This window comes from Canis lupus, chromosome 20, assembly GCF_003254725.2.
Source record: "Canis lupus dingo isolate Sandy chromosome 20, ASM325472v2, whole genome shotgun sequence".
Lineage (NCBI taxonomy): Eukaryota > Metazoa > Chordata > Mammalia > Carnivora > Canidae > Canis > Canis lupus.
The window spans coordinates 29,063,122-29,085,709 of record NC_064262.1 but is presented as its reverse complement, the minus strand read 5'-3'; the positions used below and the strand labels follow the sequence as shown (position 1 = coordinate 29,085,709).

Sequence of the window (22,588 nt, the reverse complement as noted above, 5' to 3'; positions counted from 1 at the left end):
ACACTTTATTTAAAATAGATCATGGCAGGCATTTGTGTGGACTCTCCAAAGAGTTTGCAGCCAGGGCTAGTTTTGGTGGTCAGGTTCCATTTCTTGGAGATGTTTTTTAGATTATCCTGCTTGTCCCTGTTCTTGGCTGTCATCTTCCTAGGAGCGTCAGATGGCATTAGCTGGGAGTGGCTTGATGGAGTTCTTCAGTGCCAGGTGGTTGTTTCCTCCCAGAAAGTATCTGGGTCCTTGGAGGTTTTCTTTCTTTCTTTTTTTTTTTTTTCAAGATTTTATTTATTTATTCATGAGAGACACAGAGAGGCAGAGACATGGGTGGAGGGAGAGGCGGGCTGCCTGCTGAGCAGGAAGCCCAATGTGGGGCTCAACCCTGGGACCCTGGGATCACGACCTGAGCCGGAGGCAGACGCTCAGCCACTGAGCCACCCAGATGCCTCTTCTTGGAAGTTTCCCCACTAAGTGATCTTTGAACGAGGACAGATTTTGCATCTCTCGGTGTGGAAAACCAGACCGCACTGAGAACAAGAAGGTTTCCAAAAAGGTTGGGGTCAGGAATTCAGGTTGTAGTGCTTATCTGACTTAAGGTGGTGTGCAGCCTCTGTCCCAACTGATGGCAGAGCCACATGATGTTGCAAAGAAGCGTCTGCAAAGCTGGCAGTTTGGTAGGGTTGGGATCAGCGTAGTTACGGGGCTTAGAATTAAATTGGGATTTATCAAACATCTTCAGTTTTCCAACACCTAATTGAAGGAGACACGACATACTATTGTTTGATTGTTTGAGTGTGATGAAGTGAGCTCTCTGTGAAGGGGTAAGGAGTGCTTATTCACAAGAACTCCGGGTGGTAATATAAATGGAAACACATGATGCTCTACTCCAGCTCAGGCATGGTAATGGGAGCACAGAGCCTGTGTCCCCCTGCAGGAGAATATATGCATTTGTAACGGACAGTCCTGTTTCTGCAACCATGGTTTAGATCGTGTCGGGGCTCCAGAAAAATAAAGACAAATTTTGTGGCCCTGTAAAAAAAACCAGCCACCTTTTCAGTTGGCCACCTTTTCAGGAGGCTACCATCAAAACAAAACAAAACAGAAAAATAACAAACGTTGGCGAAGATGTAGAGAATTTGGAACGCTTGTGCACTGTTGGTGGGAATGTGAAATGGTACAGCCGCTGTAGAAAACAATATGGTGGTTCCTTAAAAAATTAAAAATAGAACTCCCATATGATCCAGCAATCCAACTGCTGGGTATATACCCAAAAGAATTGAAAGCAGGATCTTGAAGAGATATTTGTACATTCGTGCTCATAGCAACATTATTTACAGTAGCCGAGGGATGCACATTTGGGTTGTTACCCAAACAGATGAATGGATGAATAAAATGTGGTCCATACATACAATGGGATGTCATTCAGCCTCAGAAAGGAAGAACATTCTGATACACGCTGCAACATGGGTGAACCTTGAGAACATTATGCTATGTGAAATAAGCCAGTCACAAAAAGACAAATGTTATGATTCCACTTGGATGAGGTGCCTAGAGTCAAAGTCATAGAGGCAGAGAGAGAAAGGTAGGTGGCAAAGGCAGGGGGTGGAGGGAGTTTTGCTTTAACGGGCATTGAGTTTTCATTTTGCTGGTGAAAAACAGATTCTGAAGGTTGGTTGCACAACAGTAAGAATACACTTGACACTACTGAACCTCACTTTTAGAAACGGTTAAGATGGTAAGTTTTAAGTGTTGGTTTGTTTTTTTTTTTACCACAGTTTTTGGGGTGTTTTTTTTTTTTAAGCAGCTGTCTTAATTCACGGATGTGGGTGGTTTTTAATGAGTGGTGTTACTCAGAACAAACGTAGTCAAGTTGCCCGCAATTGAACCACAGGCTAGATTATAACTGTGTAGTCTGTCCTTCTCTTGATCTTTCCTGAAAAGTGAAAGAATCCCGCTTTCGCCTACTCCTGATCGTGGTCTTTTGGATCCAAGCTCGTTTTAGTCTTGACAGCGTAGGGGTTGTTGTCCTGTAGCAGAAGTTGAGCCCTTACCATGGGGTAGGAAGCATTTCAGATGCGTCCATCTGATGTATCACTGCCTGTAGCATTTATAGTACATTGTACTCCGTTTTTATTTGCTTCTACTGGGATGAGAGCCAAGCCAGTAAAAGGCAAACAGCATTAATTCAGTGATGACATATGCCACTGAAAACTGTTTTTCTTTTCTTTTTTTTTTTTTTTTTTAATTTTTTTAAAAGGCAGAATGGAGGCACTTTACTCAGATTCTGCTGGATGCTGAAATAAAAGCTGGGAGGAGGAAGGGGTATGGGAGGTCATTAATCCTTGTCCTCCCTTCTACAAATGTTCAGAGCAGGTTAGTTAGCATCTTGCTCTAAGTATTATCTAGAAGACATTTGGGAAGCAGGCTCATTCTCTGAGTTCCAGTGCTGGCTGGCTCCCCTCTTCCTACCTTCCTACCTTCCCAGCAGCCCTTTATCACAGCCATGGAGGTGGAGGGAGAGGTGGGTGTAATTAGTTGGTACCCCCATCCCATTTCATCCCAGCACACATGGACCAGCAAGATGCAGCCCTAGAATGAGTATGAAAAAGGTCCAAGTTCACTGACAGGAATGGCCCCCATTGCATGGTTGGAGCAGTGGCCTGGTTAATTCCTAATCGGCTGAAAAATAAAATCTCTTTGGAAAGAAGTATTGAACGAGGAAAGGTTCCTTGTCCAGAAGCAGCTTCTTCTCTTGAGCCAGGTTAGTGATCTCAGAATCCTGGTCAGGAGTTTCTTAAACCATGACTCTTGCTTTTGATGATGAGGCCCTGTGAGAAGATGCAAGTCCGTGTTCTGCTCATTCCTCGGGTCAGAGTGTCCCCCTGCCCCCGGCAGACTGCAAGTAGACTGGCCAGAGTGAGCTGCCAGCAGGGCCAGGGGTGAGGACAACAGGTCTGGTGTGAGGCCTCAGGGAGCAGCGAGGACTGTGGCAAACTAGGTGAGACATGCCTTGCCTGAAGAGAGCGTGCTGCTGGGTTCCAGCTGATGTTTGCCTTGTGAGAATTCAGGCCAGTGTTGCCAACCTCAAACATTACTGGTAGGCGATCCCATTGTTGGTTTATGTGAACTCTATTGCTCATTAATGTTGGCAGCTACCTCACCATCTAATAATAATTAGTGGGGGTGGGGGTGCCAAGCCAGGCACACGTGTGTGGGCTGCCAGTTCACACAACCAACCCACGGCGGGCAGGAATCGAGGGCTAGTCCTGCTGGGAAAACCAGCCCATCTGGGTAAATCCGAGGTGGAGATGGGGAGAGGAAAAGCTCCATTCACTCAAAGGGCCTGCACTCATTTTGGGGTCAGGAATTTGGTCATCGGGAGGTAAGCACGCCCCCCAGGACCTGGGCCGGCCCTCTTAGGAGGCAGCTGGGCCACAAGCGAAGCTCTGAATGAAAGTGAGCCTCTCCCAAAAATGGGCAATGTCTAATTTTACCACTCTGGCATCACTATTGCTTGGCTCCATTGAAAGGAAGAGAAGAATGAACTCTCTGGATGCCACGTCTGTGTTAGGCACTGACTGTGCTTCATGCCTGGCCGGTGAGGCCATCTTCAGGCGCTTGGGACCTGCGCGGTCACGCAGAGCCCTGTGCTCCCCGCCAAGCTCTCCGTCCCCACCTTGGAACTCTTGAACTGGGGGCCCCCTGATTGCATTCCGCATCTGGCTCTGTAAATGATGTGACCAGAATTTGCACAGTCTTCCCCATGTTGGATTATCTCATTTACTCCTTATAAGTCCTCTGATGGGACTATTATCATGGCTTCCTTTGATAGAGGAGGGCCTGGAGGCTCAGAGACGGGCAGTCACTTACCCAGAGTCACCCAGCCAGTAAGGCCTGAGCCAGAATTTGTAATCAGGTCAGCCTGACTCTGAAGTGCAGGACGCTGATTGTACTGAATAGTTGATAGGATGTTCCGGTCTCTGGGGGCCTTAGCTTGGGGAAGATTGTTGGGGGACTGAAGGTCCAGGAGTAAGAGAATCTCTACCCAGCCCAGGCAGTATGTTATGTGTGCCTACTAGTTCCTGGTAGTTGACCATTTTATTACACTTTGTCCTTTGAGGGCCAGGCCACAGACTGAGTCAGGCAGCAGGACAGGCATTTCTTCGGAAGGACAGCAAGAAGTGTGGTGTGGTCTTATCTCAGGGCCAACTGTGAGGTTCTGCTTCCGCGCTGGCAGCCTCTGGCGCTAATGCCTGGCTCATCTGAGCTTCTGTGTGATTGCCGCCTACACTCTCAGATCTTACAGGGCGATCACATTCAGCAGACACCCAACGAGCACCCAGCATCTGCCTTATGCTGCTGGGGTGTTGACAAGGGAATGGAATGGCGATGATGATCATCCCCGTCGGTAACATTAGCCAGGTGTCAAATGGCTACCTGGCAACGTTCTAAGTGTTTTATACGTACGGGTTCTTTGAATCCTCACGTCCCACGGTGTAGTAGGCAATACTATCATCTCCTTCTCCAGATGAGGAAACTAATGCACAGAGAGGTTAAGTAACTTGCCCAGAGTTGCAGAGCTAGTAGGAGACCAGGCTTCACTACTGTTCTTCCATGTACAGATGGGAGTCAGCCCTCCCCCTGGGGAGCTTGTAGTTATAACTGAGTGTGCTGTGTACAGTAAGAGAAGCACATGATGAGGGTGTTGATGAGGACAAGAGTAAGTACGCAGCATTGCTCAATGCCAGGTGCGTCTTCCCGTTGAATTTCGCTACCACTCCTGTGAGGCAGGTTCTTTATATTTTTTATAGAGGAAGAACTCCAGGCCCAGAGTGATTCAGGTTATTGATTGAAAGTCACCTAGAAAGTGGCAGAGTCAGGATTTGAACCTGTGATCGGAACTCTGCTCAGCGCCCCAGAGATAGCACAGACCGAAGACTTGGGAGAGTCTTTCGCCTCACGGAGAAAGTAGCACCTGAACCAAGAGCGGGGGATAAGTGGGAGCTTCTGGGGCCAGCATGGGAAAGGCATTCCTGGAAGTGGGATGACAGGGATAGAGGTGAAGAAGTGGGGCCTACCGTGGCCTGTCAAGGTCACACTGGTTGGATGGGTGTTCCTGGAACATAGCGGGGGCGGGGGGGAGCAGAAGGAAATAATGAGAGTGGGGGGCAGGCCTAGCTGTCCTTGAGAGCAGTGAGGAATCCCCCCAGGGAGGGACAGGAGCAGAGTTCGTGTGGTTGTGTACAGATGCGGTGAGCTTCCAGGCTCCTGGTGCTGCGCAGACAAAGCAGCACAGTGAGTGTGACCATGAAATCAACCTTCTCGTGCCTCACGTGGAAGTCCAGTAGCACGTGTATTTTTGCCTGGCATCTAGGGCAACGACCCGGGCAAATCCAGCTGCTTGCAGAACAGCTGCAAGCTGTTTTCACACTGAGAGGTGTGGCTGAGGAGGTTCACTCCTCTATCCCTTCAAAACCAAATTCTCGGGACAGCTGGGTGGCTCAGAGATTGAGCGTCTGCCTTCCGCCCAGGGTGTGATCCTGGAGTCCCAGGATTGAGTCCTGCATCGGGCTCCCTGCATGGAGCCTGCTTCTCCCTCTGCCGGTGTCTCTGCCTCTCTCTGTGTGTCTCTCATGAATAAATACATAAATAAATCTTTAAAACACACACCCACACCCCACACACAAAATTCTCACACAAGCACTGTGAATGTTAGAGAAATGACTCAGTCACGCGACCTGAGGTTGAGCCTAGCCGGGCCCCAGGCTAGCTGTGACGTCCAGACCCCTGCTCTGCAGACTGTTCTCTCCTCTGGCAAGTCTTTTGTGAGACCCGAGGCTCCCTGCGAATCTGATGAAAACCGGCACCCTCACTTTGTGGGGGACGAGAGAGGGACAGATGTAGTGACGGACACATGGGATTTCTGGGACAATGGAACATGCCATTGACCCTCAGAACTTCTGGAGCATGACTCCGAAGGCCCAGAAATTCTGGAGCAGCCACTGTTCACTGGTTTTAGGATGGCAGTGCTACTCTAAGAGCTGGTGTTTCCAGTGACTGTTCAGAGAGATGCATGTGAGGGACTATTTTGGCCAACGGTCCTTTTCAGTGCTTTAGGATGAGTAGGACTTGGAGTTTGCATTTGGTCTCCTCCCCTGCCTTGCCTGTTACTACCAGGTTAGTAGCCCAGGCAAGAAACCTTTTCTGTCCAGAGGCAGGGAGAGAAAGAAGACCTAGAGAGTTCCCCCAGTTTGCAAAGGTCTCCCAGGGTCGATACTGAATTCACCAGGCATGTGGCCTGTAATGTCAATCCTCCTGCCCTGTTTTCCATGAATAGGACTTTCTCCGTCTCTAAGATCCTCCCAACCATCCGCTAGATAATTGCCTGGCTGGGCTGCCCCCTGCTGGAGCCCAGCAGAGTTATTCTCGACGTAACTCCGGTTCTTGTAACTGGTCCCCAGAGCTTTGCTATTAGAGCATTAGGTGGAGGGAGAGCGTGCACATCTGATCCTTGGAAGCCTCAGCTGGCAAGTCTGCAGCAGCTTCCAATGCTCTTGGGACTAGAAGCTCTTCTTAATTCAGCTTCTAGGGCTCTGGCTGATGTGGCCACTACCGCTCCATCTCGGTCCCCCTCGTTCTCACGCTCACTGTCCAGAACACACTTCGTCCCTGCACTCCACCCGGCTAACTCCCCTTCTCCCTCCAGAACCCTTAGGCTAGGAACCCTCTTCCCCCTGTACACACCCCGTGGGCTCTCCCTGGCATCCCATTCATTTCATCCTAATTCCTTGCTCTCGTGTCCGCCTCTCCCCCTTGCAGTGATTCGCGCCCCCCCAGCACAGGGCTGTTGCTGTCTGACGTCCTGCTGCACCCCGATCCCCGCACACCATGTTTGGCACACTCTGGGGACACGGCCAGTAGCCGTGCAATGAGAGATTGTGGAGCGAGGGGTCCAGAGCAATGGGCCGGCAGAGTTAGGGAGCTAGTCTCTAAGCCGTGGAGTGCCGTGCTGCGCCTGGCCCTGGCCCCGGCCCTGTGTGATGCCCCGGGCTGCGCAGGAAACCAAGGAGGCCGTCACAGTAAGCCAGAAGAAGCCGGTGAAAGCTCTGTAACGCACTTCTTCGCCACTCAGGAGCAGCCTTGGCTCTTTATAGATCTGCTCCCGGGGCCAATCCTTTCTTTCCTGGTCAGCCCACCTCCTCTGGCTTGCAAACCCAGCCTGATTTCGCCACGCACTGAGGCCACCCTGCAGAGGGACACTGGGCTGGCTGAAAGCTGGCCCAGTTTTGGCCGCGCAGAAGGATCCTTGCTGAGCGCAAGTCAGCCTGCAGCCAGCTGCACATTTTTCCAGGGACCTCTTCCCAAGCTCACATTTCACCTTTGCTTCCTCGCCACCTGCCTCCCGTGACTGTGTGTGAGCACCCCGATCTTCCCAGCCCGCACACCGTCTCGGAGCTTCATGTGCGCCCCCTGGAGATTTCCAGCCATCTTCCCCGCGGTATAAAGGAGAGCGGGTTCCTTCTGGAGACTCCTGGGGACTTGTGAAGATCCCCAGGGCCTGCTTGGGTAAGGGGCATCTGCGGCCCAGGCCGGATCCCAGATCATTTCAGACTTCTTCTGTGAAGCTCTAGACTGGCTGCCCCCAGCGCGAGGCATAGCTTCCTCTCTCTGGTTGTCTGAACTTTTAAAAGGGTGGGGGTGGGGAGGCATGGGTTAAGAGGAAAAGCTGCAGAAACAGAAGCTCTGGGGGTCTGGGTGCTGGGAGCCTCAGAGTGGAAGCATCTGGGTGCTCCCCGTGGACTGTGCTGTAATCGAGTCTGTGAGTCTCTGGCTGGGAATCCAGGGTGAGAGCTGTTCCCCGACCTGGAGTCCCATGCCCACCTGACCACCCCCTTTGCCTGGGAGACTGGCAGCCCTGGATGATTGTCCCGCTGCGACTTTATCTTTTAGGGACAGGTGCTTTCCCAAAACAACTGGGTGTAGATACTAAAGGAAGGGGTAACGGGTGCTAAGCAGCTGAAGAATATACCCATTGTTTTACAGCTGGTTATCTGAGTAAAAGCCATCCTGCCCTTCCTCTGGCCTTGGCACTGGGGAGCCTGGGAGGCTCTCAGCCACCTCCCACCACTCCAGCCCCTTTCTAGAGGCAAGTGTGATGCTGTGATTAGACTTGAGCACATTTCTTCAGTGTATCCAAAAGCTGCTCTGGGTCATCATGTTCTTGGAGGGAAGCTGGATGTCCCTCTTCTATACAACTCTGTGTGAGAATGTCTTGACCTCCATCTACAAGTCCATCCCACTGGCAATTAGATAAAAAGCCCCCCCCTTACTGGGTTGGAACACAGTAGGAAATGGTGCCAGCTGTAGACTGCCCCTCCTGTCCCTAGGGCAGCCAGAGCAGGCTGCTCAGTCCTCTGGAAGCCACCCCAAACGAGACCAGAGCTCTGGATCTTGCTCTGGCCCCTCATTCCTCCGGTCCTCTAACTGCTATGTTCTTTTGCAGCAGAAAAGAACACCTCTGGAATGATAAGCCGTCCTTCTCCAGGGAGGATGGAGTGGATCATCCCTCTGATTGTGGTGTCAGCCTTGACCTTCGTGTGCCTCATCCTTCTCATTGCTGTGCTAGTTTATTGGAGGTGAGTAAGCCAGGCTGTAGCTACAGAGGGGGATGTGGGGGCTAGGTTCTGCTGTATGCACCCCTACCCTGGGAGGGGAAGCCCGTGGCCTCCTAAGGTGAGGCAGTTGGAGTGTTTCTAGGGTTACCAGCTGGGGGACCTGCTTTATCTGGAAGCAGCTGGTAAGCTAGAGCCACTGTTGAGATCGAGGCCCTTATGAGGAGCTTCTGAGATTTGATGCCAAAGAAGATTTTGCTTGGGAATCGGGGACGTTCAGATCTCAGCAGTGATACTTGCTGGATTCAAATCCCATTTCCTCCTTAAGCTTTAGTTTCTGCACCTGCAAAATGAGTGACTACATTTCCTAGCATTTCCAGTTTCTCTGAGGCCATGTTCCCCTTTGTTGTATCTGCATAATGACCCTTCTTGACTAAGATTTTTGTGATAGCCTTTTGCTGAAATTCGGGTGATAGGAAAACATTGGGCATATTATGTGGCTTTTAATACATGTCACATAAAAACGGCTGACTTTTGAAGCCCTCCCTGGATTATCATTGTCCTTGAACTGGTTTCACTGCTCCCCCTGGGAAACCTGCTTGCAACTTCTGTTTTAGAGTTCTGTGTTTTCCAGCTACATTCCCTGAGCCAGCTTAACCGAGTAAGGCAGGCTGGGCCATTCGATTGGCCTGGCTACCTTCTCCTCTCTGGCCACAATAGGAGGCTTCTGCCCCGGAACAAGCTTCCTCCGTGATGAACAGGTGTCCTGTATTTCATCTCCTGCTTCCTTATTGCTGTTCACTCAATTCACTTTGAGCTCCTGTTATGTGCCAGACAGTCTTATCTCCTAGAGCTAACTTTGTGGTTGGGGAGACAGGCCATAAGCAAAGCACGTGAATAAAATATGGGCTACTTGAGGTGACGCTAAGTGTGTGATGGAGAAAACTAAATCTGGTAAAGGGAGGGACACTCTAGGACTTACGGTGAGTATTCTGAGTAGTTAAGCCCTTAAGTAGCAAGTGATATTTGAGCAAAGACCTAAAGCAGGAGGGAGTCTCATGGGCTCCTCTGGGAGCTGGTTACAAGTAGAAGAAACAGCACGTGAGAAAGCCCTGTGGCAGGAATGTGCCCAGAACCTCTCAGGAATAGCTAACAGGTCAATGTGGCTGGAGGAGGCGAGCATGGAAGAGAATGATAGGAGAGAATACCAGGAAGAGATGGGGGTAGAAGGGAGTCTCGTCATGTATAACCTTGGGGGTCATTGTGAATACATTGCCTTTCACCTTGAGATAAGTAGGGTTTGCTACAGAAGTGTGTTGTGATCTGACTTCTGAGTTAGCTAGCTGCTGTGTTGCCAAAAGCCTGGAGAGGATCAGGGCAGAAGCTGAGCCACCAGCTGGGAGATGTGCTGAAGTAGTCCAGAAGGAGGTGATGAGGGTACTAGTGCAGGTGGTAGGAATCAGTTACATTTAGATATATTTTGAAGGTGGGATCAGCAGAATCCGCTGACAGAAAGGTTGTGGTTCCTTGGGCCTGTCCTTAGTTCAGTAGAACCAGGGGAAAAGGAAGGATTCATCTCCAGCTTCCCCAGGTGTCTGATGTAGCATTGGAAATACGACAGACTAGCTAGCTTGGGAACTTCCTGGTGTTTAGGGGTGAGCCCAGGAACCTAGACTCCCTTCCATGTTGTTCCTCCTCCAGGACAAAGTGCTTTGCAAACATCGGTCTGGAGCCCACTGGTAAACTGGAAGCTGCCTACCATGAGCTTAACTGAGCACATAGAAGTAACAAAAAGTCTGCACACTCTCTCTGCTCGGTACCGTGTGTGTGGTGTTAGCTGCAGACCTTCCCCATGGAGGAGCAGAGAGGGTGTACGGACGCCCCAGACAGGTGACTATTGCTTAGCAGCCCTGGTATGAACAAGTTCCTGCCTTAAGCAGTTCCAGCAAAAACCTCAAGACTGTTTCTGACTGGCCCGCCTTGGTCATCTGCCCACCCAAAAACCCATCCCTGTGAACAGGAAAGACCATGGGCTCTGTGGCCAAGCATCCATGCAGACCAGGCCAGCCAAAGCCTGCATGTTGACCCTAAAAGGCTACGTGTTAGAAGGGCCTGTGTAGTATAGGAAAGAGAACTTGAAGACCCTTTCATTTGAAATGCATTTTCCAGTTAGAAAATGACAACTGTATATACTCTTGAGCTTTGCGCAGTGGCAGTATCATAGCCAATGAGGTTTATCCGAGACATGATTATTGCTAATTGTATATACTCTTGAAAAACTTGGTCTGAATAGGAAATGTTTTGAATAATATTTGATGTATAAAATAGACTTATGGCATTCTTTTACATATACATACCTATCTGTATGTATCCAAAGCTTGATTTAAAGTAACCAGAAGTTTAAACTTCAGTAGACTCTGCACATAAGCTATTACTAGACTCTTAATGCCAGTACACACAAGTAAATGTGAACGAGAAAATTCTTACAGATGAAGGAAAGTAAAATTGAATTAGCATCAGGACGAATGAGTTGGCTAAACATGAGAACAGCCTAGAGGAGACAAGAACCCATTTTCTGTCCAACTTTTTTGTTTCTTATTAATGTGAAAGGAGGAAGCATTGGAGAGCTCACACAGAAAATTGGTAAGTGCGGAAGAGACATGCATTTCCCATTGGCAATGTGGTTTGGAAGCGAGGACAACAGTGCTTCTCTTCTGCCTCTTGAGGCACAGAGAGAGTGGATGATTGCCAAACAGACTTGACATAAGTAGAGCATTGAGGCAGATCAAAACCTTCTGGATTGTTTCCTCCGTGGCAGGCCTGGCACCCAGGGGTTCAAACCAGCTCACTGTGGTGGCCGTTTCTACACCAAGGACTGACCCTTTGCAGCTAATGTTCTGGTTCCTGAGTGTGTTTGCTTGGAGTTGTTGACACCACAATCAAATGAATTCATGAGACCGTAGAAATGAATCCTGAGCCCTCTGATTTCTTTTCCACCACTAGTGTCTCCTTGTACAATGATGCTTGTGCTTGCTAACGTTTCCCAAATCCCTTGTTAGTGCCAGGCACTGTGCCAGGCTCTTGGGTGGAACCATCTCCTGTGATTCTCCGATTAAACCTTAGGACAGGTACTCCTATTATCCCCATTTAAATATAAGAGACTGGGAGCTCGTGGCAGTCAAGTGACGTGCCAAGGTCCTGGAAGAAGTAGTGAACCCTGATTTTGAACATAGAACCTCTTCGCTCTAGAATCCATTACCTATAGCTACATGTTATGGAAGCTAAGCATGACTGATGTTCAGTCAAGTCCACTGGAGGTGGGATGAGCAGGCCCGTCAAGCCACTGCCCTACTGTGCGCCTCACCTCTGTCTTTGGCCAGAGGAGGTAAAAGAACTAATGTTTGTTGAATGCCCACTATGGGCTAAGCAGTGTGCAGTATTCCCATCCACCGTGCCAGAATTTACAAAAACCTGTTTCAAACTACCTTAAGCACAAGGTGAGGAAACCCATTGATTCATGGAATTGAAAAGTTTTGGAGCGTCAGACCCATCTAGAGTGGTGAAATCCAACAAGGACAGCAGGCAGGGTTCATTGCTTGCATTGTGTGCCTCTGCTTCCCTCCCTCTTCATCTCTAGAGTCTGTTCTCCCCATGGTGGCTTTTCTCTGTGGCTCTGTTCCCACGTGGTAGCCTCTGGCCCATGTCAGACCTACAGACCTACATCCTTGCTGCAGTGCCCCCCCTCCCCCCCATAGAAAGGGAATTTCTCTTCCCTTAGAGTTAAGTTTCAAGATGGTGTCTCTTACAACAGACTCAGGTCACTTGTTCACCCCTAGAAGCTTCTGGAGCAGAGGGTTTAAGACTTTTGTCAGGCCTGGCTCTTCAATTTAAGTCTGGAGCCCAGAAGTGAGGTCTTGCCATCGTGAAACACATGCTCTGAAACTGGGCAATGGGTGTTTTCCCAAAGGACCATCAAGGCCCAGAAAGGTGATCGGATGTAGGTGCCAGGCAGATAGAAGCAGCCGGGGTCAGCTCCAAAAGATGGGAAATTGGAATGAAGAGAGGAGGGATTTCTGCGAAGAAAAGAGAATTTAGACTTGGCTAGCAGAGAAATACATATGCAAGTAGGAGGTCGGAAACAAGGTAGGCATGTGAGCTCAGCCTGGTTAGCTTCAGGTTCTCAGGGAGGACTTTGCTGTCATGAATGCATGGGCCATGGACTGGAAAAATAAGGGCCACTTCCAGTCCCATCCCAGCTGCAGGATTATTGGAGCATGCGTGTAGCAGTTGAGAAGTGTTGTGTTGTTGAAGAAATGGTAAAGCTGTTTCTTCTGTTGCACAGGCGAGGGACCCATGTGCCACTTCCTGTGTTTATGCCATGCTTATATCGTACCTGTCACCCATCATGCTGGTCCTGGGGATTTGGGAATAAGCTCTTCTCTCCCAAGGTCCTTACAGTCTGCTGGGGGAGGCAGATGAGTACATGAAGTATAGAGAATGTTTGGAGGATGCAATCCAAGATGCTCTGCTAGCACAAAGGTAGGACTTCATCCAGTCTTGGAGAGGGTGTGGGATCAGAGAATGGTCACTGGAGAGCTGCTGCCCAAGCTGGGTTTTGGAGAGCAAGCAGCTGTAAGCTAGCGAAGAAGGTGTACAGGCAGGGGCTGGAGAGAATCTGGCCCCCGTAAGTGGGTACCCATGGTTTAGCATCACTGGAGCAGAGTATGGAGACAGCAAGAGCCAGATCCTGAAGGTCCTGGGTGCCACCTGAAGGGTTATGTACCTTACCCTAAGCATGATGGAAAGGCTACAGGAGCCACACTACAGGAAGAGAAGATGAGGAAGAGGCAGTGCTGTGTTAGTGAGGGCGCAGCACAGGCCCAGGGGCACACAGCCTGGGTTTGGAGCCAGCTCCACCTCTCACTACCCACGGCCTCAGAGCAGGTGTCTTTAGCAGAGGTGCAGTTATTCCCAAAGGGGCAAAACTGGGTATTGGAGAGCTAAACAAGCTTCTTATATATGAAACATGGGTATACATATAGTACACAAATACATAGCATATTGCTGGTGTTAAAATTTCACTGGGGGATGGTGATTAGGAAGATGTCTATAGAGGCCCCTTAGGAAGTGCACTTGTGATGAGCACCGGGTGATGTAGGGAAGTGTTGAATCACTGTATCGTTCATCTGAAACGATAGAACACTATGTCATGTTAACTCACTGGAATGAAAATAAAACCCTTAAAAAAGGCCCCTTAGGAGAGGTGCCGGGGGGGGAAACGACCGAGAAACTGGTCTCTGACAAAACGACTCTCCCACCTTCAGTTTCTCCATCTGCAGGACAGTTCAGAAATGTGCCCATTGGGCTCCCGTGAGGATTAGGTGTGCGCTCTGGGACATGGTGATCCCAGTGCCTGGCAGGTGGTAAATAAGCAATAAGAGCTGTGTTATCCTCTGCTTTAGGCAAAACTAAAATCTTAATTCTGGGTCCTGGTGTACCTAAAATGTTGTTCTTTAATAAAACCAGACTTACAGACCTAAATCGTTGCTGTCCCCTAAATGTAATCCATGTATAGCTGTCTCCTTCCCAGTCATATGTCATTGCTCAAAACAGTGCTTGAAAATAGCTTTTGGAAGTTTCTTCTAGAGTCCATTCTTTTGAATGATCTCAGTAGCATGAGGTATTTATCCTGGAAATAGCTAAAAGTCATGCTAAATATAGCATGGAGCTAAATATAGTATAAATATAGGTGAACCAACTGAGGGGAACTATTTTGGGCCAAAAAAGGAAAGGTTAATGAAATCAGTTTGCGTGACACTCCCAGTGGGCCTAGAGGTAATTCCCTAAGCATATCCCTGAGTAACTGGGTTAGAGACACGACCAACTCACCTCCCACCCCACTCGGAAGCCTGGTGGGCAGCCTCATTAACTCAGGATCACCTGTGTCTGAGCAAGCTTCATTTAGCTGCTGCAGATGCACCCCAACACCCTAATGGCCTCCCAACACAAAGTTTATTTGTCACCTATGAATAGTCTCAGAGAGCTGGGCAGTTCTCTTGTACCTGCATCTTCTCTTTCTGGGACACGTGTTTCCCAAATGGCTGCAGCAGGACAGAAGAATCAAGGTGGCACCTTGTTTCCAACCACACGGCCCAGAAGCGGAATCCCTCAGTACCATTTCCTCACCATGGGCCACAGATAGTCTCATGGCCCCAAGGATACATGATAAGGTGCGGAGCACGTGGATATTCCTTGAGTGTTGCTGGAAATAGCCTTAATTATTCAGACCCACTGGCATTGTTTAGCAATGGGTAGGTTTCCTGGAAAAATTCTGGAGGCCGATCATTAGATCAGTCTTGTTATTTCACATTAGGCCCAAACTAGAAAATAAGGTAGGGACCTGGTTTGTTCTCTCTCTCTCTCTTTCTCTCCCCCACCCTCCCAACTAAAGGATTCCTAGAGGCCCACTGGAGACCATTTGAGCAGTACTTTTATAGGCATCAACATGGATGTGTAGAAGAAACTCCTTTCTGAATATTGGTTAGCTCAGGTGTCAGAGGTAGGATGCTACAGTTCTTTCTTCAATGGTCCTTGCAAGGGTCTGCATTGAAGAGCTGTAGGGGTGCAAATCCCTAACAATGCAGAAGTTGCTGTGAAGCTAGGAAGAAAATACATGCAAAGTGTTTGGGAGCAGGGGTCGGGGTCATAGGGCAGCTACTAAAAATAAAATCGATGAAAAATCAATAGTCACGGTTTGCATCCTTTTGCAAATGGTGCCCTGTGTGTGCCTTTTAAATATTGTAATCCATGTCAACTGTGCAATGGTTCAGGGCTGTTAAGAGTCCATAGAAATGAAGGAGAAGCAGTAAATCGAATAGTTTTTGAAGTGTGCCACGTCGGCCTTACTACTCAGGAAGAAAACAAAATGCACCTTTTCAATTACTAACGGTCAGAAAATGCATTCCAAGAGGTGCCCTGTCTTACCAAGACGAGCTGTTTGCTTGGCCCCAACGTGCAGACATTCCTGAGAAGACAGCCACGTGGCTGCTGCCACTCAGAAGAGGACAATTTTTGGAAGGTTTCTTTCCAACTTGGATAACTTGAGGTAGAGGCTGGGCGAGGAGCTGTGTGCGGACTGCCCAGTCAGCGTGCTCAGGCAGACGGCTAGTATATTACCTTGTTCCGTAGCATCACTTAGCTGCAGTGAGCAAGACGTTAGTGTGCACTGAGAATTAGGAGTATTGACAAGTTCTTTAGAAGATTCTTAAAAATAAATAAATAAAAATAAAAGATTCTTTTCTGTAATCTTGGAGAAAATTGCTTTGAAGGTAGCTCTTTCCTCTTTGAGTGAAATCTCACCCCTAAAATGACTTTGTATATCTTAAGGCCTTTATTAGCCGAGAATCTTTTCTCGAACCTTCACCATACTGCACATGTGCTTAGCAGATGACTTTGCCACCTATTCAACATTCGGATCCTAGGAATTACTACGTTTTGAGGATCTGAAAACCAAGGCTTGGTGAGATCAGGTGACATGCCCAAGTCACAGTGTTCAAATTTGGTGGATCCTGGGGCTGAACCCAGCCACTGTCTTAATCATTCATTACTTTATTTTGCCAACATGAGAAGTAGCATTTACTTCCTTCTGTAGCCTGTTTTGATAGCACATTTGTCAAAAAACAAAAACAAAAACCTGTGGTTTGCATTTGTGAAAATCATGTGGAAGAAAACTTTACAGGGCCAACTGTAATTTCAGGGGTTTGAGAAATGGAATATGTTTTGATGGTGAGACACATAACTTGATTGCTCTGTCTTATTCCAGCTCTAATCAGTGCTGGTATTACCTTGATGGCAAGTTAAGCATCTTATTGACCATAATTCTAGCTTGAAGAACTTTCCAGAAACCTAAAGCAGCTTTAATTCTCAGATTCAGATAGAGCTGAGTTAACTGCATGGAGTCTGGAGCAGGAAACTGGAAACTCTAAGTGGTTATTGTGACATCTGATGCAGGTTGGTTAGTTTGGTATTAGGAGGATTTCACGATCTGATCTGAGAAATTTGTCTCCCTTCAGCACATGACTGAGCCATCTGTAAAATCTGTGGCAGATCCGTCAACACCAATTTAGCCTCCTAGGCAAACAGGAAAACAGTCTTTTTTATAACCCCTACCTTTACAGTTGGAGAAATTTTGCCATGTGCCGGTGCCTCTTCATTAAGAATGCTATTCACGAAAACAAGTGAGTTTTGTCAATGCTGCAAATTTTTTTGCTTTCCTGGATGTTCACTGGGAGACAGCATAATAAATTGGAGGGGAAGCAACCACAGATGTGGCAGGGGGGAGGGGGTGGGTTGGGATAATAGAGGTTCCAGAAAATAGATACATGTGAACGTTGAGCGTGGGTATGTGGTAATACCCCTCTCCTGCCCAAGGAATGAATGACCACATGTGCCCCAACAGCACACGGCTCCCTCCTGTATTCCCCCAGAAGCAACAAGGACACAGCTGCCGTGAGCCCGGGCACAAGCTCTCCACCCATCCCCCTCCATCCCAGGGAAGTCACAAAGGACACAGATGCCATTAAGAGTAATTTCTCCCATGCGTGTGACCATGAACAGCTAGCAAAGGGTAAACACTCATCCCAAACCAGTAATTGTTGATACAAAGCAAATGTTATATTTAATCCTCCTAGCAGATGTGGGCGGTAGCTAACCTTCTCCCCAAGGGAGGAAAACGGCTTCCAGAAGGGGAATGACTTGCCCAGGTTCACAGAGCTGGTATGTTTTAGAGGTATTCAAGGGTTTGGTTTTGTTGACCTGAGACCCTTTATGGCTGGCCCGTTTATTCCTTCCTTAGTTGCTTGTTCATTCAAAGGTGTTTCTCAAGCATCTAGTGTATGCCAAGCATGGGCAATTGGGCAAGGAGAGAAGAGCTGATATCTTCAGGCATCTTGTAGGCTAATGGGGCAAATGAACAGATAAAGAAAGGTAATCCCAAATGTAGTTCCAGGCCGGTTTTATTTAGTTGATGTACTGTTTTCAAAAATCTGGATCATTTTGAAAATAGGAAGATTTTACTTAAAACTCCAGCTACCAGAATCCCTGGGTGGCTCAGCGGTTTGGCACCTGCCTTTGGCCTAGGGCACGGTCCTGGGGTCCTAGGATCAAGTCCCACGTCGGGCTCCCTGCATGGAGCCTGCTTCTCCCTCTGCCTGTGTCTCTGCCTCTCTATGTCTATCATAAATAAATAAATAAATAAATAAATAAATAAATAAATAAATAAAGTCTTAAAAAAAAAAAAAAACTCCAGCTACCTGGATTCTTGTGATAAATTGGGTGATGTGGTCACATTGTTGTCATGTTCTTCTGTGGCATTAGTGGGCTGGATAGAGCTAACCATGGGGACATCTTTTGGGGGGAGAAGAGCCCCAGCTTGCCAGTCTGCCAGTCTCCCCCCATCCCTGCAGTCCCCTGCCTGGCCCCTGCATTTGGGTTCCCCTGAGTTACAGTAGTGACTTAGGGAGACCGTGCTCTGGAGTGGACTCTGGCCACTGCAGGGCCAGGAGGGAATGAGACAGAGTCCCGGAAGGCTCTGTGGAGGAGAGGATGGTGTGCTGTGACTTTCACCGAACAGAGAAAAGCCACAAATGCTCCAGGCAGAGTGCTGTGTCCGAGCTGACGGAGAGGCACTCGGACATGACATGATCAGTACTGCCAGAGGGAAGATGCTGTCACGCTGCCCATCGTCCATGCAAAACAAAGTCTACTTTTGTGGGTCGAATCAGATTCTTTTCTAGGGGATCCAGCCTGTACAAAGACACTGGGTTAGTTCAGTGTGCTTATGTGCAGAAGGCAATGGGAACAAAAAGTAGGTTCCTGTACTTTCCTCAAGTCTAGAAAAATCCAAGTTTCCAGCTCCCACCTTTTGGTGGCTTCGTGCGATCACCTTTTCTCTCTTCTGCAAACGCACCACTCACAGGACCCCTGAGATTCCAGGTACCACTTTTTTCTTTTAAAACTGGTGACTGCCCCTGTCACCCATCCCTTTCTGGAACCCGTATCTATAGCCATATTTCAAGATTTTTTTTTTAAATCATTAGGAATAATTTTTACTATTCGACCCTTCACATCCTGACAATGTGTCCAGCCAGCGGGGAGAGCTGAAGCGCTTTGCATGATGCCAACACATGGCTTGCCTCGGAGGGCTTGAGTTCATGACGTGGTGGTGCTGAACTGTCTTTGCTCGGAGATGCCGAAGGGCAGGGGGGTGGGGAGCCTTCTGGGTCCCCAGCTGTTCCTGGAGGTGGGCACTGTTCTTCTCCCTGCAGCTGTGTGCCTGGGCTCTGGGTCACGTGCCAGCTAATGCTGCCGATCCCAGGCAACTTTTTTGCTCAATAACCGTTTCCCAAATGGCTACTCGGGGGCCTTTCAGAATTCACGAGAACTGTCAGTTGTTATAGTAACCGGCCCCCTGCTGTCGAGTTGGCCCTGAGATGCCAGTCGAAGCTCTTGGAACAGGCTAACACGTAGTCATTAGACAAAAGCAGGGAGAGATTCGCTGCTGAAGGTTGCCATTTAAACATTTTCCATGAGTCTTGAAAGAAGGGATTGATTCTGTTAAGGAGGAAATGGGTGGATACATTTTTTTTTTTTTTTTTTTTGAGCAAACTGACTTTTCAGGAAAAGGAAACTCGTACGTGGAGTCTCTTCTGCATCCCCGACACCTGCCTTTGGCCCTGTCGCCACCAAGTGTCCTCTCCCCCAGGGTCGATGGTGTCTGTCCTGGGGGCCTGCTCAGGTGGCCCCCTCATTTATCCAAGATATTAGTTACCGGCTCTATGGCATTTGCTTCTCAGTGACGTGTTGTCAGTTTACGGGTGGGAGTTTTAAGCGCCTGTGGTTGTGTGTGAGGAAAAGCTGCGGAGATAGCCGGCTCCGCTCCAGAATTCCCCAAGGAGTGAATCTGGCAGGATTCAGAGTAGGGCTAAGGGTTGAGAAGAAGTCTAAATATTTTAGGAAGCTGCAAATTTCAAGTTTCTATGAAGATTTGCAAAAACACTCCAACACGCTCGTGGTTTCTTCGGATTAATGTTCATCGCTGCACCGAGTACGGTCGTGATGTTTTGAGGACAGTTGTTGTAGTTGCAGACTGCACTCAACAGAGGGAGACAAGAAGTTCAGAATCACAGCACGCTCCCCACCCCCCCAGCCCGACCCAGGCACGCTTTGGACTCGTATTCCCAACTTTTGGCTTCTCCAAATTTTGGTTCGTGTGCCAAGCATTTTTACTCCATATAGAGGCTAATAATGATCAAAATAAACAAAAGAATTGTATTGGAAGAAGAGAAACCCAACACTGGAGAATTCAAGGATGTTCATCCCAGGGGAAAAAAAAAACAAAAAACAAAAAAAACCCAAGTGAATCAGAAGCTGTCAGATGTTCTCTGGAATCACATACCTGAATTCAGAGTTCTGAGTGGGATTCAAGAGAACCTCCAATGAAAGAGAACTTTGCTACAAGTGAGTGTGTCTTCGCTGTTCTATCCACAGCATTTGGAAAGAATAGGAATCATTCCAGTGTGAAATCCTATAGCCCAGGTTGCTAGGGGATTAAATATAGTTAAGTAAACACTTGCCAGTGTTCTCCTGGAACAAAAGTGTAACTTTCAAATGCGAGACACGAGACTCAGATGCTGCACTAAGTTTTAAGGGCAAACTAAATATCAGACCTAGTATATACTAGTAGCCTTATCAGTACTACCCCCACTTTCCCTGAGGCGCCTCTCCAGTGAACTCCCCAGTCTGGGTTGTGAATCAGGAAAGTGTCTGGAGATGAGAGGGATGCATGGGGAAAAGACAAAACCCTGGATTGATCTAACAACACCACCTTCACATATGTTTTATGACAGAGGGGAGGTTCAGATGACCCCTAAGAGATTCCTGTTGAGTTCTATTTACTTTAGTGGTGTTTTAAATGATCATATTTGCCAAAGCATCACCTCAAAGGTGGAAGGGTAGATACATGAATGGGGAAACCCAATAATGATTGGATTTGTGATTTCGTTACCTACCATTGACACCAGGACTGATAACAGGCTTCTAACATGGAATGACTGCTTTTAAGGGCAAAGTTCCCATTTTGTATTTCTTAACTAAGTGCAAAACAACCCTTGAGAGACCGAGTCACCTTTGTGTGTAAGCTTTCTCTTTTGAAAATGTCCCATATTGGAACTGATGACGGGTATGTCTATGTTAGGTGGGAGGGAGGGCATTCGTGTGGAACTCTTGGTGGCCAATTGAAAGTACTGTCTTCTACACCTGTTCTCTTTTGTTTTTTGTCTATTTAGAGGGTGTAACAAAATAAAGTCCAAGGGCTTTCCCAGACGTTTCCGTGAAGTGCCTTCTTCTGGGGAGAGAGGAGAGAAGGGGAGCAGGTGAGGGGCGGTCCAGCTTAAGGGGGGTGCCTCTTTGGCCGGGACTGGCTTGCTGGATTTTTGTTTTGTTGTCCTGGGGATGAAAGTCCTCTAGACAGCACAGTGCTGCAACTTACCTGTCTTGCCCCAACTCCCGAAAGTAAGAATTGCAAATACCAATGCAGCTTGCTGGTAGCTGGTAGCAATGAAAGTATGTCCTGAGTGTGCTTGCTTTGCTTTATTTGGCGGTCTGTGGGGGGCTGTTTTTATTTCTAGAAGGGGGCATACTGGGAATGTTCTTTGTTGGTGTGTATGTCAGCTGCATCTATTATCTTTCCAAAATTTCAGATGTGTGCATGTTTCAGAGCTTTAAAAAAAAAAAAAGCATGCATTTAGCCTTACAAGTGAAAAATGTGTTTTAGAAACCTAAATGTATAAATAAGCTAAGGAAGAAGAGTAGGAAGGGAAGAGAGAAGTGAGCAAATGGGGATATAGCATGTTTTTCCATAAGAGTGAAATTTTTTGAGAATGAAAGCGTACGCGTTCTAAATGGCTTAAATACTGGGAAAAATTATTGTCCTGGAATGATTTACAGTAAACCTTTAGAAGTCCGGATCATGTGATCTTAATCACCGCACATGCGCTCTTGATAATATTTTTATAAGGCTTATCTAGGCATACTCTACTTAATATGGTAATTAATATTTTAATACTGCCAATTAAGATAATTCACTAATACTGTGTTGTGAGTGGTTTCTTATTACTTTCAATGAACCAATTTATAGTATTTATCTTAGAATTTTTACTGGAACGATTTGTCTCCCTTGGTTGAGGATAAGTCTGATTATTAGGATGAAATTTTAGATACTTCTCCATCTAATCAGGTATACTTATGAGATCTGAGAAAGTATAGTACAAGAATTGTGGAAGATTAATGAGAAATTCTACGATCTATCTTCTTTTAAGCTACATGGCATGATTTTGGCCTTCTAAGGGAAAATGGGTAACTGCTGACACCGGTAATATAATTATTCTTTCTAAGATCTTTTTGCTTCCTGAAGTCTTCAATTTTCTAATCTGTTTTCAAAAATCCAAAGGTAAAAACTGAAATAGAAACCCCTCTGTATACCTTTCAACTTCTAATCTTAGAGAGTACCTTTGACATCATGTAAATGCCTAATATTCATGTCCAGTCTGTTCTGAATATAATGTGTTTCTGTCACACGTTAAAAAAAAAACAAACAGCATCACCTCATGGACGCCACAGAGATAATGCACATCTGATTTCTGCATTTTCCAGACATGCCTGTGATTAACTCTCACTTACGTTCCTAGCCCCAGGTGTGGGAGTGGGCTTATGATAGATGTATTTCAGTTTGTGGGTGGATGTATTTTGTTACAGGGTGTTCAGTCTTTCTGGTTTCTTCTCTACTTCTGAGTGCCGGAAGCTTGGTGGGGGGAGGGGCACAGTGACTTTCATTTAGATCTAGAAGTTGAGAACCATCTTGGGAAGCGACAAGTATTTATAGAATCCACCTGATGATGAATTCCATATTTGACTTTACTTTTTTG

At 47.5% G+C, this 22,588-nt stretch overlaps 1 protein-coding gene and 1 non-coding gene across 6 annotated transcripts in view; both read left to right on the top strand.

Annotated features, from left to right (window-relative positions):
* PTPRG (protein tyrosine phosphatase receptor type G) overlaps positions 1–22,588 on the top strand; it is a 705,078-nt gene that overhangs the window by 612,994 nt on the left and 69,496 nt on the right. For 2 of the 5 annotated variants that reach the window (XM_025456409.3, XM_035703549.2), the window contains 2 exons: positions 8,498–8,630; positions 20,951–21,037. In XM_025456409.3, the coding sequence (XP_025312194.1) occupies positions 8,498–8,630; positions 20,951–21,037 (220 nt within the window). The remainder of the gene's footprint in view (positions 1–8,497; positions 8,631–20,950; positions 21,038–22,588) is intronic. The other 3 variants (XM_025456410.3, XM_049097815.1, XM_025456411.3) reach the window with 3 other exon arrangements.
* On the top strand, positions 10,805–10,940 carry LOC112666133 (U4 spliceosomal RNA). Its single transcript, XR_003140758.1, has one exon. It is a non-coding gene; the product is annotated as a U4 spliceosomal RNA (small nuclear RNA).